The 15222-nt window shown below is 36.4% G+C and overlaps 2 protein-coding genes across 2 annotated transcripts; one reads left to right on the forward strand and one right to left on the reverse strand.

The window, feature by feature from the left end:
• Positions 1–265: 265 nt before the first annotated feature.
• On the reverse strand, positions 266–2237 carry nkx6.3 (NK6 homeobox 3). Its single transcript, XM_074638388.1, has 3 exons — positions 1748–2237; positions 927–1096; positions 266–648 (listed from the first exon to the last, which is right to left on the reverse strand). The coding sequence occupies exons 1-3, from the start codon at positions 2160–2162 to the stop codon at positions 418–420; spliced, it is 816 nt and encodes a 271-aa protein (XP_074494489.1). The 5' UTR covers positions 2163–2237; the 3' UTR covers positions 266–417.
• A 2754-nt stretch (positions 2238–4991) lies between these two features.
• On the forward strand, positions 4992–7526 carry LOC141769386 (E3 ubiquitin-protein ligase NEURL3). The gene is made up of 4 exons (XM_074638387.1): positions 4992–5122; positions 6042–6554; positions 6677–6835; positions 6938–7526. Exons 1-4 carry the CDS (start codon positions 5092–5094, stop codon positions 7120–7122), a joined length of 888 nt encoding a protein of 295 aa, XP_074494488.1. The 5' UTR covers positions 4992–5091; the 3' UTR covers positions 7123–7526.
• The last annotated feature ends 7696 nt before the right edge of the window (positions 7527–15222 follow it).

Raw genomic sequence — 15222 nt, forward strand, 5'->3', positions numbered from 1 at the left:
GCTGTTTCACCACATGCTATGGCACTTTCTGTGGCTTCATTTAGAAAATTCAAATCACGAAATAATCACAAACAGCTGAACACATGAATAACTTTCAGGTTCCTCTCTTTTTTATTATTATTATTTATTAGTGTTATTACCAATAGCATCATGCAGTTTTTATAACGTCATTTTTCTTGTGTTTTTACAAAATGGTACATACCAGTGTAACATGGAAACAGGCCAGAGATACAGTAACTTATAAAAGTAAACATCTTTTTTTTTTTAAGCTTAATTTTTGTCCCCTTTGATGCTCTTATGACCTCTTCCCAAACATGCTTAAATAATTCAACTTCGTATTCAAAACTAATAACTTTCATTACAGCATGCATGTCTGCAGTGTGTGTGTGTGTGTGTGTGTAATTGGCAGGAAGTGTGTCAGACGTGGTGAGGTCCGAGGCGCAGCACGGAGAAAGCCCTGCGGTGTTTGCGCAGCAGCAGTCGGATCTTGTCGTCGTCAGAGTCCGGGTCCAGAGGCTTGTTGTACTCCTCGTCCTCCACCTCGTTGTCCGAGGCCTCGCCGCTCTGCCCGGCCAGGCCGGCCTGCGTGGAGCTCGGCTCAGACGCGCTCTTCTTCCTCCACTTGGTGCGTCGGTTCTGAAACCACACCTGAACACAACAACAAGGTGGTGTGTAAGGGGGATACTGTGTTATTGTTTACTGAGAATGTAACCGACGCACGTTGCTTGATAAGTGCATCTTGTTGACAAACATTACGCAGCTTGGAAAGCTATGAAAAGCATCCATGACATTTGTGCATGAAGGTGAGTAAATATGTCTGCGTCACTGTGACTTCCTGATCTGATGTGATGATGGCACAGATAAGGAGCATCAAGCAAAAAAACATCAACAAGTTGTATAATACCTCACATAAAGGTCATCTTTACCTTGACTTGTGATTCAGTCATGCCCAGAGAATAAGCCAGCCTGGCTCTCTCAGGCCCGGCCAGGTACTTGGTCTGCTCGAAGGTTTTCTCCAGAGCAAAGATCTGGTGTCCACTAAATGTTGGTCTGGTGTGTTTCTTCCTGCCTGTCATCTCCCCCAGAGGACCACTACCTAAAAATATCAAAGGAGAAAAAAAAATGGATTTTTAGATTTTTTCATATAGGAATTAGATTCACCCACTGAAATACTTTGATTTCTGCAGATAGGTGGGACGATGATGTTCTCTGCATAGCCAGAAAAAAATCAAGTATTTGTCTTCCTACAGTTTCATAATTAGTTTCTGAATCTTGTTAATCTGTTGACTATTAATAAAAAGCAGCATCATCCACACATTATATAAAAGTGCCATTTTTTTATATTTGATTGGACGTTTGAAATACCACACACGCTCACCAACCCCCGTACATTCTTGTTTTTGTATTTTCTCGTAGATTGCACCCCTAAGAAATTACTTAAAATGTACACATAGACATTTAAAATAACATATTGAACAATATCGTATGTAATCTAAACATTATTCAGTTTTTCAGAACAATACAAACTAAAGATTTTGGTCAAATCATACATTTAACCTATGGTATATACACACTACTTGATGTTGTATATTCTGTATATCTTTTCTGTTTGGATTGAATTTGTCTTCTTTAGTAAAGACATTGTGGCATCACTAAAAGGTAACACGTCTCGCTGAGTCCTCAGAGACGAGTTGTGATGTGTTGCTGAGCTGGATGTTGAGTCCACGCTGCAGTATTTGAGACTCACTGTTGGTGCACTGCTGCCTCCCTGCTCTCCAGTCGCAGCCGCTCTCCGCCCAGCAGCTCACGCTGCGACCCTTCATGGGGCACTCGGCGCCGGGCTTGGAGAAGCCGCCCATGGAGGAGTTGTAGTCTCGGTTATAGTACATGGATGTGCCTGTGACGGAGGGGCTGAACCCCCCCATGGCGGAGTAGCCGGACAGCAGGGCGGTGGTGCCCGTGGAGCCCATCCCCATCATGGAGCGGCTCAGGATGTCGCTGATGGCGTGGGGCGTCCCCGCCTGCAGCTGGCTGTTCAGGCCCGGGTTGAGCTTGTAGAAGGAGTTGGGCACTGAGTACTGGCACACTGGGGCCTTGAGCTCCGAGGGGAATTGGTTCAGGCTGTTGTTGAACAGGAAAGACCCCTGGATGTTTGGATCCATGTGGAGCACTGTGACTCTGCCTCCAGGTCTCAGTCACACATCCAGGAAGATCCAGGCAGGAAAGGACCTCTGACGGGCCCACAGGGAGTTCTCTCACCCACAGGCGATGTCTTGGATCTGGGATCACTCCCACCGTCCCCAGATATTCAAACAGTTTAAGAGCACTGATTCTAACAAAGTCCCCGGTGTTTGCCAAAGTTGCTACCACATCAGAAAAAGCAGTTTCACTCTTCACCGCCCTTCACCTCTTCTCAGCCCCAGTGTGGTCTGTGATAATCCCATATCTGACGTCTCAGGCGAGCCCTTCCGCACACAGATTCTCAGTGTTATCCTAAAGACACATGCCGGCCGCCGGCTCTCTCCTCAGAAGTCATAAATAAGCAGTATCTGGAAATGGAGTGGCACCTTGATAAAGATAGGCCACATTAGAATGCAGCCTGGGATTGGCCTGGGTCTCCCAGCCTTAATGCCTCTCTATTGGCTCCTCGCTGAGAGCCGAGCCTTTTATTGGAAGGCAGCAGATTAATAGTGTTTTGAACAGGTGGAGTGGGAACAAGTTGATTTTTTGATGGCCTGCCATGTCTGACCAAGTGTGGTGGAGCAGAGGCAGCTGAGCCTGGAGTACACAGAGGAGGAGGAGAAGCAGGAGGAGGAGGAGGAGGAGGGCTGCTCCTTTTCCTGGTTTATTACTGGAAACAGAAACTAAATGTATATATTGTTGTATTGCACATATAGCCATGATTTTGATGAAACGAAACCTACATTTATGCACAACTTCATGTCAGTTAAAACATGTGTATTTGATTGAGTTCATAAATGTTACAGTGTGATCCGTACATCATGAGGTTTTCTTTCCTACTATCCCATGCTTTAAATATATATTCAGAAAACGCAAAGATATCGTCAAAAAGATATAAAGATATCAAAATCATATTACCTCATTCAGTTCACAATATTCGCAGATCTTCATTTTCCAGTTTCAATATGCAGTGGCAATATACCACATCGTATCCTATGTATGAATATGTAATATGAGTGTTAATGCAAATGTGTTAATGTATTGTGGGGTTTTGAATTAGAAAACATGAAAGTACATGTTTCATTTTAACGTTTGAGATTTAAAAACATCCCTAAAGGACTTTACTATATTAAAGGTAGGGTTGGTAATCTTCTTCAAAGAAATTTTTTTGTTATATTTGTTGAAATTCTAATTACATCACGACATCAATCAATAAATCAAATGCTCGGACAAAAAAAAGAAAAAAAAGACGTTGGCAACACTGCGCTGGTTTTTCTGGTCGTTTCATTTTTAAACTCTAGCGTCCTCTTGCTAGTTTCTCTACGTCATTAACCCTTGCTTTAATTAGGGAAATTAATTAAAGCTTGATAGGAAGTTGGTATTGTGCCACATACTTTCTACCGTATTAACCACAATGAAGTTGTAATTGTTTTACGATGCCTTATAATGAACCCTATTAGCAAAATTAGTCATACAAATGTTAATATCATGTGACTTACTGAATGGGGGGAGGGTACATTAATGAGTTTTTGCAGTTCTTGCAGTAACGTATGACATATTTTAACTACAGCATGTATAGATATATTACTTTCTTATATGTAAACTATTATGCATGCCTAGAATCAAACACTTCTGCCCATCACATGCATATAAAAGCATGTTTCATATAATTCACATTTATATTTTTGTTTTTATTAACATGTTTTATTGATTGTTTTTATTGTTTTTACTGGTCTATGGTTTTATTTTGTTTTTTTATTCTTGTAAAACACTTTGTGAATCGTGTTATGAAAGGTGTTACACTAAATAAACTTCTTATTTATAATAATAATAATAATAATAATTCTCTGCTACGTTTAATATATATTAAAATATGCCTACACAGCTGCTAACTTATTTAAATGTTTTAGATATGACCTGCAGGGTTATGTCAGGCTGGCAGTATGGTGGCATTTCTGGGTAAATCATGGGATTGTTAGTCATACTGGAGGAGCTAGTAATTTTCCGATACTGATGAAGTCACCCTTGGAAAGTTCTTAGTTTTCCAGTTATGGCTTCTTCTCGTCACATGGTCGGGACTGCTAACCAATGAGGACTAAAGAAATGACAGGGTGTGTGTCCTGTGGAGGGAGACAGAGCTCAGCACCCTCTGGTGTGTCATCAACCAGCAACAACTAAAGTATGAAGCTTTGCATGTTCTCATCACTTCACTATGTATGTGTGCAGTGTTCCTGGGACACTCATACATTTTGGTGGTATTTCCCAACATATACTAATTAATGGAACTTTTTCCAGTGTTTCTCTAAAAAGGAGGTCATATTTCATTCTATTTCCTAAAGAGCCTATATTGTATCGTTGTAAAATATGAATCACATAGAAACTAATAGTTGTATACAGCATATTAGATGCATCCCATTTTACTATTAAAATAGTATTATATAATATAAAATTGTTACATGAGAGAAATACACTTTAAAAGGTTACATACAGGTAGAAACATCAACTTATTATCTGCAACAGCAAATATACATCAAAGGACATTTTTTTTAATTAGGGTTGAGTTATGACAAAGATCAGATCATTTACTATAATACATAATTATATGTTTGTATAACCTTTGTCTTTCAGCAGAGAAGATGACATAAGATGAAACTGATTCTGTCCTATCACTTCAGGCATGTTGGCACTCTGCTTTCAACTGTACATTTCCAAACTTTGGTTCTTCCCTCACTCCTCCTCCTTTCACTTCCCATGTGATGCAAGAGGGATGGTTTGTGTTTTGAAGCCGCACGTGCTCCATGTTTTTAAAGGCAGCCAACACTCCCCCTTCATCACAATTGAACCAAAGATACAGGCCTGAGCACATCTTCTTTCAAGACTCAAAGAAAAGCAACTGTCTGACTCTTCACGATGGTGCACGAGAGCGGCAACGAGAACTCTGGTGAGATATTTATTCTTGGTCTTCCAGTTACATTTAGGTAGTCAAAATTAATATTAGGTATCTGTTTTTAGCTTATTACTAAAGTTAATACTAATACTAAAAAATAAGCAAATAGTAATTAACTTACAATTTTACATTTAAGTGACAATTTTTTGTGAAAATTGTATTTTATGTGTTTTCTTTAGTATGAAAATACTTGTAATTCATGTACATGCATGAAAACATGCCTTTTTTCCTAGTTTAAAAAAAAAAAAAAAAAAATGTATTGCAATGAACTTATGAAATGAGTACATTTACAGAATGTCCACCCTCTATTTGCAATTATTACTATTATTTTTGTATTTTGTACACCCAGTGATACAAACTGACCAAAAAAAAACAAGAAAGAAATAGAAAAAGTGCTACTGAAAGCCATTATTCTGTCCATTCAGAAGGTGATAATTGTTAAACACCTGATAAGGTGGTGTGTGTGAAACAAAACTGAAGCGATTCCCAGGTCTTATCGGTTATTGCTGATAAAACAGGTCCTAAACAAACATCCTCGTTTGTAGAAGACATAAGGAGCAATTCATGATTCATATCCTGTGCTGTAAAATGTGAGAGTAAGAAACTACCTTTTTATTGGAAATGCTCAGCTTCTCACTGATGAGGAAAAGGCTTTACATACAATAAGTATTTGCATAAATATGTGTGAGCCAAATCTGCATTCTCCATGTTATTGTTCACTTCTCATAGTCCAGAATTCTGCACCAATATCTGCACATATTTGCACTGCGGTTTATCGTTTATTACACTGGATTCAGGTGGTAGATGCAAAACCTCCCAGCTTGTTGTTGTTGTGACAGTCTGTGACAGACCCATTGCAAATGTAATCTACAATTACATCAAGATTCATAACTGTGTTTTTGTTCCTTTGCAGTTGTTAAGACCAAGAAGCCACACAAGTGCGGCCTGTTCTGCCTCGGCCCTCTGACCTTCCACCCTCAGGCTATGGGAGAAAAGGTCCGCCTGAGCCGCGGGTGTCGACTGGCAGAGAGGATGGACGGCACGTTCAAGAACGGCCTGGTGTTCAGCAGTCGCTCGGTGAAGCTCCAGGAGAAGATTCGTCTGAGGGTGGAGAAAGATTCGTTCAACTGGCACGGAGCTATGCGCATTGGCTTCACCAACGTGCCGCCTGAGGCCAGATCTCTGCCCCTGCCCCTCATGGCCATCCCAAACCTCACTGACACCCAAGGGCACTGGGCCTTTCCTTTGCCTGATTCCTATTGCCAAGTAGGGTCAGAGCTGGAATTCTGGGTCTCTACTAAAGGCGACATATGCATCTCAAGCAAGCACACCAAGGAGCACAAGCTGCTAACAGGAGTGGATGTCAACCAGCCGCTGTGGGCCATGATAGACGTCTACGGACAGACATGTTCCATTTCCCTCCTGGGTATGTTTACTATAAATGACAATCATGCATGTCGAGCCTGTTTTTCCTGTTCTTTTTGTATTCCACATGCACTGACCATGCCAAGAAAATGTTTTAATGTTATGAAAAATGGTATGCTGCAGGCTCAGAGAAAAGGCAGTGTCTTCGCACCAGACGGTCCTGTCCTGCACCTGAATGCATCACCTCCTCTGACAACTGCAACAATTCGACTCCTGATTTCTCAATCCTTGATGGAAACAGCGATGAATGCATCTCCTGTCTTGACATGAACGTCTCAGCAGGTAAGAAAGAGTCCTTCCAACCAATCTGATTTCAGTGTTTTGCACATTTTTTTAATCTCTGAGGTCAGTCTTGTAATTGTGATTCCTCTGTTTTGATCTCAGGTGTAAAGGTGTGTGTGGTGTGCATGGACAAACAGGCCAGAGTCACTCTGCCGTGTGGCCACCAGTGTTTATGCAACCTGTGCGCTGGCAGAGTCTTGCAGCAGTTTGGCAATTGCCCGCTGTGCAGACACAACATCAGAGCTCCGTCAGTGGTGGGGAGGCGTGTCTCTGTTGGGCCGCTCTGAGCTCCAGGAATCACAAACATTAACCAACTGAGTGACTGTACAAAAGAAACACTTGAGTATGTGTTACACTGAGTAGCACCTGCTTAATGTGTCCTGGTAGCTCAGCCAGGAAACCTTTGTAAATGTTGTACAGCATGTGTAAGATAAGATTTATATATTTTCTGTATATCAATCTATTTTCTGATTGTGTAAAATAATGTGGGAAACTTTACTGCTCGAAAAACTGCACTTTTATTATGATTGTTAAATAAGGCAAGCGATTGAACCTTTTGGTGAAGAGAATCTTTGACAATTACTTTTTAATGTATACATGTAAATCTTGAAATATGAAGTAATTTATTAAATTATATATTTATATATTATTTGATTGTCAAAACGAGTCAATAAAATGTGTTAAATATCAATCACAGAATTGTCTTTATTCTTATTTTAGTTGAATACTTAGTTAAGATATTTATTGTAAAATGTGTGAGTGATACAAATTCCTAATATATATATACATATATATATGTATATATATATGTATATATATATACATATATATATGTAATATAGTTATTCACTTATTTAATTTAAGAAGTGAAGATTTGACAAAACAAATGATCATTTTGTCAAGAATGAAATGTCAAAATAAGAGCATGTTGTCAGATAAGACCATATTATTCATGTTGCAAAGCATGATTTGTAATTTTGAAAATAGACACAATACTGGCACATGGCAGAAGCCATGAGTCTTTGCAAACACAAAGATACATAACTTTTATTTAATAAAGTACGTAGGGTATTTTTCAGAAGGTTCCGCAAATGTGAAAGTGCCACAAACAGCTAGTTTCGTTATTACTTGTTAACAATTAGCTGTAAAATCAAAATAAACGTTATCATTGCAGCAAAAGCAAATGATTAACAAAGCCATTGAAATAAAACAAAACACAGCAAGGAGTTTGTGGTCTGACCTTGAGCATCAAATGTGGTTGATATTGTCATAATGTGCCCCGCTCCTATAGGTCATGATGATATGAGTACTTTTACAGAATGTCCACCATCTATTTGAAATTATTACTATTCACAAAATTGTCTTTCCTATTCTTATTTTGGTTGAACGTGTTGTTATAATATTTATTGGAAAAAATGTGAGTGATGGAAATTCACTTTTTGAATTTAATAAGTGATGATTTGATAAAACACGTGGACCTTGAGTAGAGGTCGTTTTGTCAGGAATGAACCGTCGAGCTCAAAATAAGAGCAGGTTGGTAGGTAAAAGCCTATTATTCATGTTGCAAAGGATGATATGTGATATTTTGAAAATGAATACAATACTGGCTCATTGCAGGAATCAAGAGTCTTTTTGCAAACAGAAGCAAAGATCCATGAGAACATTACAGACGGACCACTGATGAATCTACAGTCACTAATCATTGCTCAGGTTGCACCAGGAGCCTTAACAAAGATTAAAATAGTCATACTGTCTCTTGACTTAACATTAAATACACTGTTTACATTTATAATTATTATTATTTCCATATGTAGCAAAGGTTCCTCAAATGTGAAAGTGCCACAAACAGCGAGTTTCGTTATTACTTGTTTACAATTAGCTGTAAAATCAAAATAAACGTTATCATTGCAGCAAAAGCAAATGATTAACAAAGCCATTGAAATAAAACAAAACACAGCAAGGAGTTTGTTGTTTGACCTTGAGCATCAAATGTGGTTGATACTGTCATAATGTGCCCCGCTCCTATTGGTCATGATGATATGGATACATTTACAGAATATCCACCATCTATTTGCAATTATTACTATTATTTTTGTATGTTGTACACCCAGTGATACAAACTGACCAAATAAAACAAGAAAGAAAGAGAAAAAGTGCTACTGAAAGCCATTATCCTGTCCATTCAGAAGGTGATAATTGTTAAAAACCTGATAAGGTGGTGTGTGTGATACAAAACTGAAGCGATGCCCAGGTCTTATCGGTTATTGCTGGAAAAACAGGTCATAAACAAACATCCTGTGATGTAAAGTGTGAGAGTAAGCAACTACCTTTTTACTGGAAATGCTTAGCTTGTCACTGAACAGGAAAATGCTTTACATAATAAGTAGTTGCATAAATATGTGTGATATGTGCAGGATTAATTGTTGTCTTGTCTGAAGTTATAATTGGACGCACTGTTGACTTTAAGTATTAATCTTTGCATGAATGGCACACCTTCACCTGTTCATCTAAAGTGAAAGCACGTGGGTGCTACTTTCATTATTACTAATGTTATTAATGTCCTCTCAAGGATAAAGATAATGGTCTTATGGTGTTAATAAATGACTCTTTATTATGAGATTGCTTTATCAAATTATGCCACTTTGTCACAACAGCCTGATAATAAGAGGCGCATTCTCCATGTTATTGTTTTTTTTGTCATGTTTTTTCTCTGTTTTCATGTCTTTCATTCATATTTTGTGTTTCCTGTTTTATATTGTGACTTTGTAAGTTATTTTTTTATATATTTATATTATTTGATTGTCAAAACATGTGAAAATAAAATATATTATATCCATCACAAAATTGTCTTTACTATTCTTATTTTGGTTGAACGTGTTGTTATGATATTTATTGTAAAATACGTGAGTGATGGAAATTCACTTTTAGAATTTAATAAGTGATGATTTGATAAAACACGTGGACCTTGAGTAGAGATCGTTTTGTCAGGAATGAACCGTCGAGCTCAAAATAAGAGCAGGTTGGCAGGTAAGAGCATATTATTCATGTTGTAAAGGATGATGTGGGATATTTTGAAAATGAACACAATACTGGCTCATTGCAGGAATCAAGAGTCTTTTTGCAAACAGAAGCAAAGATCCATGAGAACATTACAGACGGACCACTGATGAATCTACAGTCACTAATCATTGCTCAGGTTGCACCAGGAGCCTTAACAAAGATTAAAATAGTCATACTGTCTCTTGACTTAACATTAATACACTGTTTACATTTATAATTATTATTATTTCCATATGTAGCAAAGGTTCCTCAAATGTGAAAGTGCCACAAACAGCTAGTTTCGTTATTACTTGTTTACAATTAGCTGTAAAATCAAAATAAACGTTATCATTGCAGCAAAAGCAAATGATTAACAAAGCCATTGAAATAAAACAAAACACAGCAAGGAGTTTGTGGTTTGACCTTGAGGATCAAATGTGGCTGATACTGTCATAATGTGCCCCGCTCCTATAGGTCATGATGATATGGATACATTTACAGAATGTCCACCATCTATTTGCAATTATTACTATTATTTTTGTATGTTGTACACCCAGTGATACAAACTGACCAAAAAAAACAAGAAAGAAAGAGAAAAAGTGCTACTGAAAGCCATTATTCTGTCCATTCAGAAGGTGATAATTGTTAAAAACCTGATAAGGTGGTGTGTGTGATACAAAACTGAAGCGATGCCCAGGTCTTATCGGTTATTGCTGTAAAAACAGGTCATAAACAAACATCCTGTGCTGTAAAGTGTGAGAGTAAGCAACTACCTTTTTACTGGAAATGCTTAGCTTGTCACTGAACAGGAAAATGCTTTACATAATAAGTAGTTGCATAAATATGTGTGATATGTGCAGGATTAATTGTTGTCTTGTCTGAAGTTATAATTGGACACACTGTTTACTTTAAGTATTAATCTTTGCATGAATGGCACACCTTCACCTGTTCATCTAAAGTGAAAGCACGTGGGTGCTACTTTCATTATTACTAATGTTATTAATGTCCTCTCAAGGATAAAGATAATGGTCTTATGGTGTTAATAAATGACTCTTTATTATGAGATTGCTTTATCAAATTATGCCACTTTGTCACAACAGCCTGATAATAAGAGGCGCATTCTCCATGTTATTGTTTTTTTTGTCATGTTTTTTCTCTGTTTTCATGTCTTTCATTCATATTTTGTGTTTCCTGTTTTATATTGTGACTTTGTAAGTTATTTTTTTATATATTTATATTATTTGATTGTCAAAACATGTGAAAATAAAATATATTATATCCATCACAAAATTGTCTTTACTATTCTTATTTTGGTTGAACGTGTTGTTATGATATTTATTGTAAAATACGTGAGTGATGGAAATTCACTTTTAGAATTTAATAAGTGATGATTTGATAAAACACGTGGACCTTGAGTAGAGATCGTTTTGTCAGGAATGAACCGTCGAGCTCAAAATAAGAGCAGGTTGGCAGGTAAGAGCATATTATTCATGTTGTAAAGGATGATGTGGGATATTTTGAAAATGAACACAATACTGGCTCATTGCAGGAATCAAGAGTCTTTTTGCAAACAGAAGCAAAGATCCATGAGAACATTACAGACGGACCACTGATGAATCTACAGTCACTAATCATTGCTCAGGTTGCACCAGGAGCCTTAACAAAGATTAAAATAGTCATACTGTCTCTTGACTTAACATTTAATACACTGTTTACATTTATAATTATTATTATTTCCATATGTAGCAAAGGTTCCTCAAATGTGAAAGTGCCACAAACAGCTAGTTTCGTTATTACTTGTTTACAATTAGCTGTAAAATCAAAATAAACGTTATCATTGCAGCAAAAGCAAATGATTAACAAAGCCATTGAAATAAAACAAAACACAGCAAGGAGTTTGTGGTTTGACCTTGAGGATCAAATGTGGCTGATACTGTCATAATGTGCCCCGCTCCTATAGGTCATGATGATATGGATACATTTACAGAATGTCCACCATCTATTTGCAATTATTACTATTATTTTTGTATGTTGTACACCCAGTGATACAAACTGACCAAAAAAAACAAGAAAGAAAGAGAAAAAGTGCTACTGAAAGCCATTATTCTGTCCATTCAGAAGGTGATAATTGTTAAAAACCTGATAAGGTGGTGTGTGTGATACAAAACTGAAGCGATGCCCAGGTCTTATCGGTTATTGCTGTAAAAACAGGTCATAAACAAACATCCTGTGCTGTAAAGTGTGAGAGTAAGCAACTACCTTTTTACTGGAAATGCTTAGCTTGTCACTGAACAGGAAAATGCTTTACATAATAAGTAGTTGCATAAATATGTGTGATATGTGCAGGATTAATTGTTGTCTTGTCTGAAGTTATAATTGGACACACTGTTTACTTTAAGTATTAATCTTTGCATGAATGGCACACCTTCACCTGTTCATCTAAAGTGAAAGCACGTGGGTGCTACTTTCATTATTACTAATGTTATTAATGTCCTCTCAAGGATAAAGATAATGGTCTTATGGTGTTAATAAATGACTCTTTATTATGAGATTGCTTTATCAAATTATGCCACTTTGTCACAACAGCCTGATAATAAGAGGCGCATTCTCCATGTTATTGTTTTTTTTGTCATGTTTTTTCTCTGTTTTCATGTCTTTCATTCATATTTTGTGTTTCCTGTTTTATATTGTGACTTTGTAAGTTATTTTTTTATATATTTATATTATTTGATTGTCAAAACATGTGACAATAAAATATATTATATCCATCACAAAATTGTCTTTACTATTCTTATTTTGGTTGAACGTGTTGTTATGATATTTATTGTAAAATACGTGAGTGATGGAAATTCACTTTTTGAATTTAATAAGTGATGATTTGACAAAACACGTGGACCTTGAGTAGAGGTCGTTTTGTCAGGAATGAACCGTCAAGCTCAAAATAAGAGCAGGTTGACAGGTAAGAGCATATTATTCATGTTGTAAAGGATGATGTGGGATATTTTGAAAATGAACACAATACTGGCTCATGACAGGAATCAAGAGTCTTTTTGCAAACAGAAGCAAAGATCCATGAGAACATTACAGACAGACCACTGATGAATCTACAGTCACTAATCATTGCTCAGGTTGCACCAGGAGCCTTAACAAAGATTAAAATAGTCATACTGTCTCTTGACTTAACATTTAATACACTGTTTACATTTATAATTATTATTATTTCCATATGTAGCAAAGGTTCCTCAAATGTGAAAGTGCCACAAACAGCTAGTTTCGTTATTACTTGTTTACAATAAGCTGTAAAATCAAAATAAACGTTATCATTGCAGCAAAAGCAAATGATTAACAAAGCCATTGAAATAAAACAAAACACAGCAAGGAGTTTGTTGTTTGACCTTGAGGATCAAATGTGGCTGATACTGTCATAATGTGCCCCGCTCCTATAGGTCATGATGATATGGATACATTTACAGAATGTCCACCATCTATTTGCAATTATTACTATTATTTTTGTATGTTGTACACCCAGTGATACAAACTGACCAAAAAAAACAAGAAAGAAAGAGAAAAAGTGCTACTGAAAGCCATTATTCTGTCCATTCAGAAGGTGATAATTGTTAAAAACCTGATAAGGTGGTGTGTGTGATACAAAACTGAAGCGATGCCCAGGTCTTATCGGTTATTGCTGTAAAAACAGGTCATAAACAAACATCCTGTGCTGTAAAGTGTGAGAGTAAGCAACTACCTTTTTACTGGAAATGCTTAGCTTGTCACTGAACAGGAAAATGCTTTACATAATAAGTAGTTGCATAAATATGTGTGATATGTGCAGGATTAATTGTTGTCTTGTCTGAAGTTATAATTGGACACACTGTTTACTTTAAGTATTAATCTTTGCATGAATGGCACACCTTCACCTGTTCATCTAAAGTGAAAGCACGTGGGTGCTACTTTCATTATTACTAATGTTATTAATGTCCTCTCAAGGATAAAGATAATGGTCTTATGGTGTTAATAAATGACTCTTTATTATGAGATTGCTTTATCAAATTATGCCACTTTGTCACAACAGCCTGATAATAAGAGGCGCATTCTCCATGTTATTGTTTTTTTTGTCATGTTTTTTCTCTGTTTTCATGTCTTTCATTCATATTTTGTGTTTCCTGTTTTATATTGTGACTTTCTAAGTTATTTTTTTATATATTTATATTATTTGATTGTCAAAACATGTGACAATAAAATATATTATATCCATCACAAAATTGTCTTTACTATTCTTATTTTGGTTGAACGTGTTGTTATGATATTTATTGTAAAATACGTGAGTGATGGAAATTCACTTTTTGAATTTAATAAGTGATGATTTGACAAAACACGTGGACCTTGAGTAGAGGTCGTTTTGTCAGGAATGAACCGTCGAGCTCAAAATAAGAGCAGGTTGACAGGTAAAAGCATATTATTCATGTTGTAAAGGATGATGTGGGATATTTTGAAAATGAACACAATACTGGCTCATGACAGGAATCAAGAGTCTTTTTGCAAACAGAAGCAAAGATCCATGAGAACATTACAGACAGACCACTGATGAATCTACAGTCACTAATCATTGCTCAGGTTGCACCAGGAGCCTTAACAAAGATTAAAATAGTCATACTGTCTCTTGACTTAACATTTAATACACTGTTTACATTTATAATTATTATTATTTGCATATGTAGCAAAGGTTCCTCAAATGTGAAAGTGCCACAAACAGCTAGTTTCGTTATTACTTGTTTACAATAAGCTGTAAAATCAAAATAAACGTTATCATTGCAGCAAAAGCAAATGATTAACAAAGCCATTGAAATAAAACAAAACACAGCAAGGAGTTTGTTGTTTGACCTTGAGGATCAAATGTGGTTGATACTGTCATAATGTGCCCCGCTCCTATTGGTCATGTTTTTCCTCTGTTTTCATGTCTTTCATTCATATTTTGCGATTTTAATTTTTGATTTTGTTACTTTGTAAGTTATTTTTTTAATATATTTATATTATTTGATTGTCAAAACATGTGACAATAAAATATATTATACCCATCACAAAATTGTCTTTACTATTCTTATTGTGGTTGAACATGTTGATATTGCCTTGCATTATGATTAAAATAGTCATACTGTCTCTTGACTTAACATTTAATACACTGTTTTACATTTATAATTATTATTATTTGCATATGTAGCAAAGGTTCCTCAAATGTGAAAGTGCCACAAACAGCGAGTTTCGTTATTACTTGTTTACAATTTGCTGTAAAATCAAAATAAACGTTATCATTGCAGCAAAAACAAATGATTAACAAAGCCATTGAAATA

The sequence above is a fragment of the Sebastes fasciatus genome, chromosome 6, assembly GCF_043250625.1.
Source record: "Sebastes fasciatus isolate fSebFas1 chromosome 6, fSebFas1.pri, whole genome shotgun sequence".
NCBI lineage: Eukaryota > Metazoa > Chordata > Actinopteri > Perciformes > Sebastidae > Sebastes > Sebastes fasciatus.

Coding starts and splice junctions, on each gene's coding strand:
- nkx6.3 (XM_074638388.1), bottom strand. CDS start 2,162: ATGGATCCAAACATCCAGGGGTCTTTCCTGTTCAACAACAGCCTGAAC. Junction 1,097..1,747: donor GAGGCAGCAGTGCACCAACA/GTGAGTCTCAAA, acceptor TGATATTTTTAG/GTAGTGGTCCTCTGGGGGAG. Junction 649..926: donor TGACTGAATCACAAGTCAAG/GTAAAGATGACC, acceptor TGTTGTGTTCAG/GTGTGGTTTCAGAACCGACG.
- LOC141769386 (XM_074638387.1), top strand. CDS start 5,092: ATGGTGCACGAGAGCGGCAACGAGAACTCTG. Junction 6,555..6,676: donor ATGTTCCATTTCCCTCCTGG/GTATGTTTACTA, acceptor GGTATGCTGCAG/GCTCAGAGAAAAGGCAGTGT. Junction 6,836..6,937: donor TGACATGAACGTCTCAGCAG/GTAAGAAAGAGT, acceptor TTTTGATCTCAG/GTGTAAAGGTGTGTGTGGTG.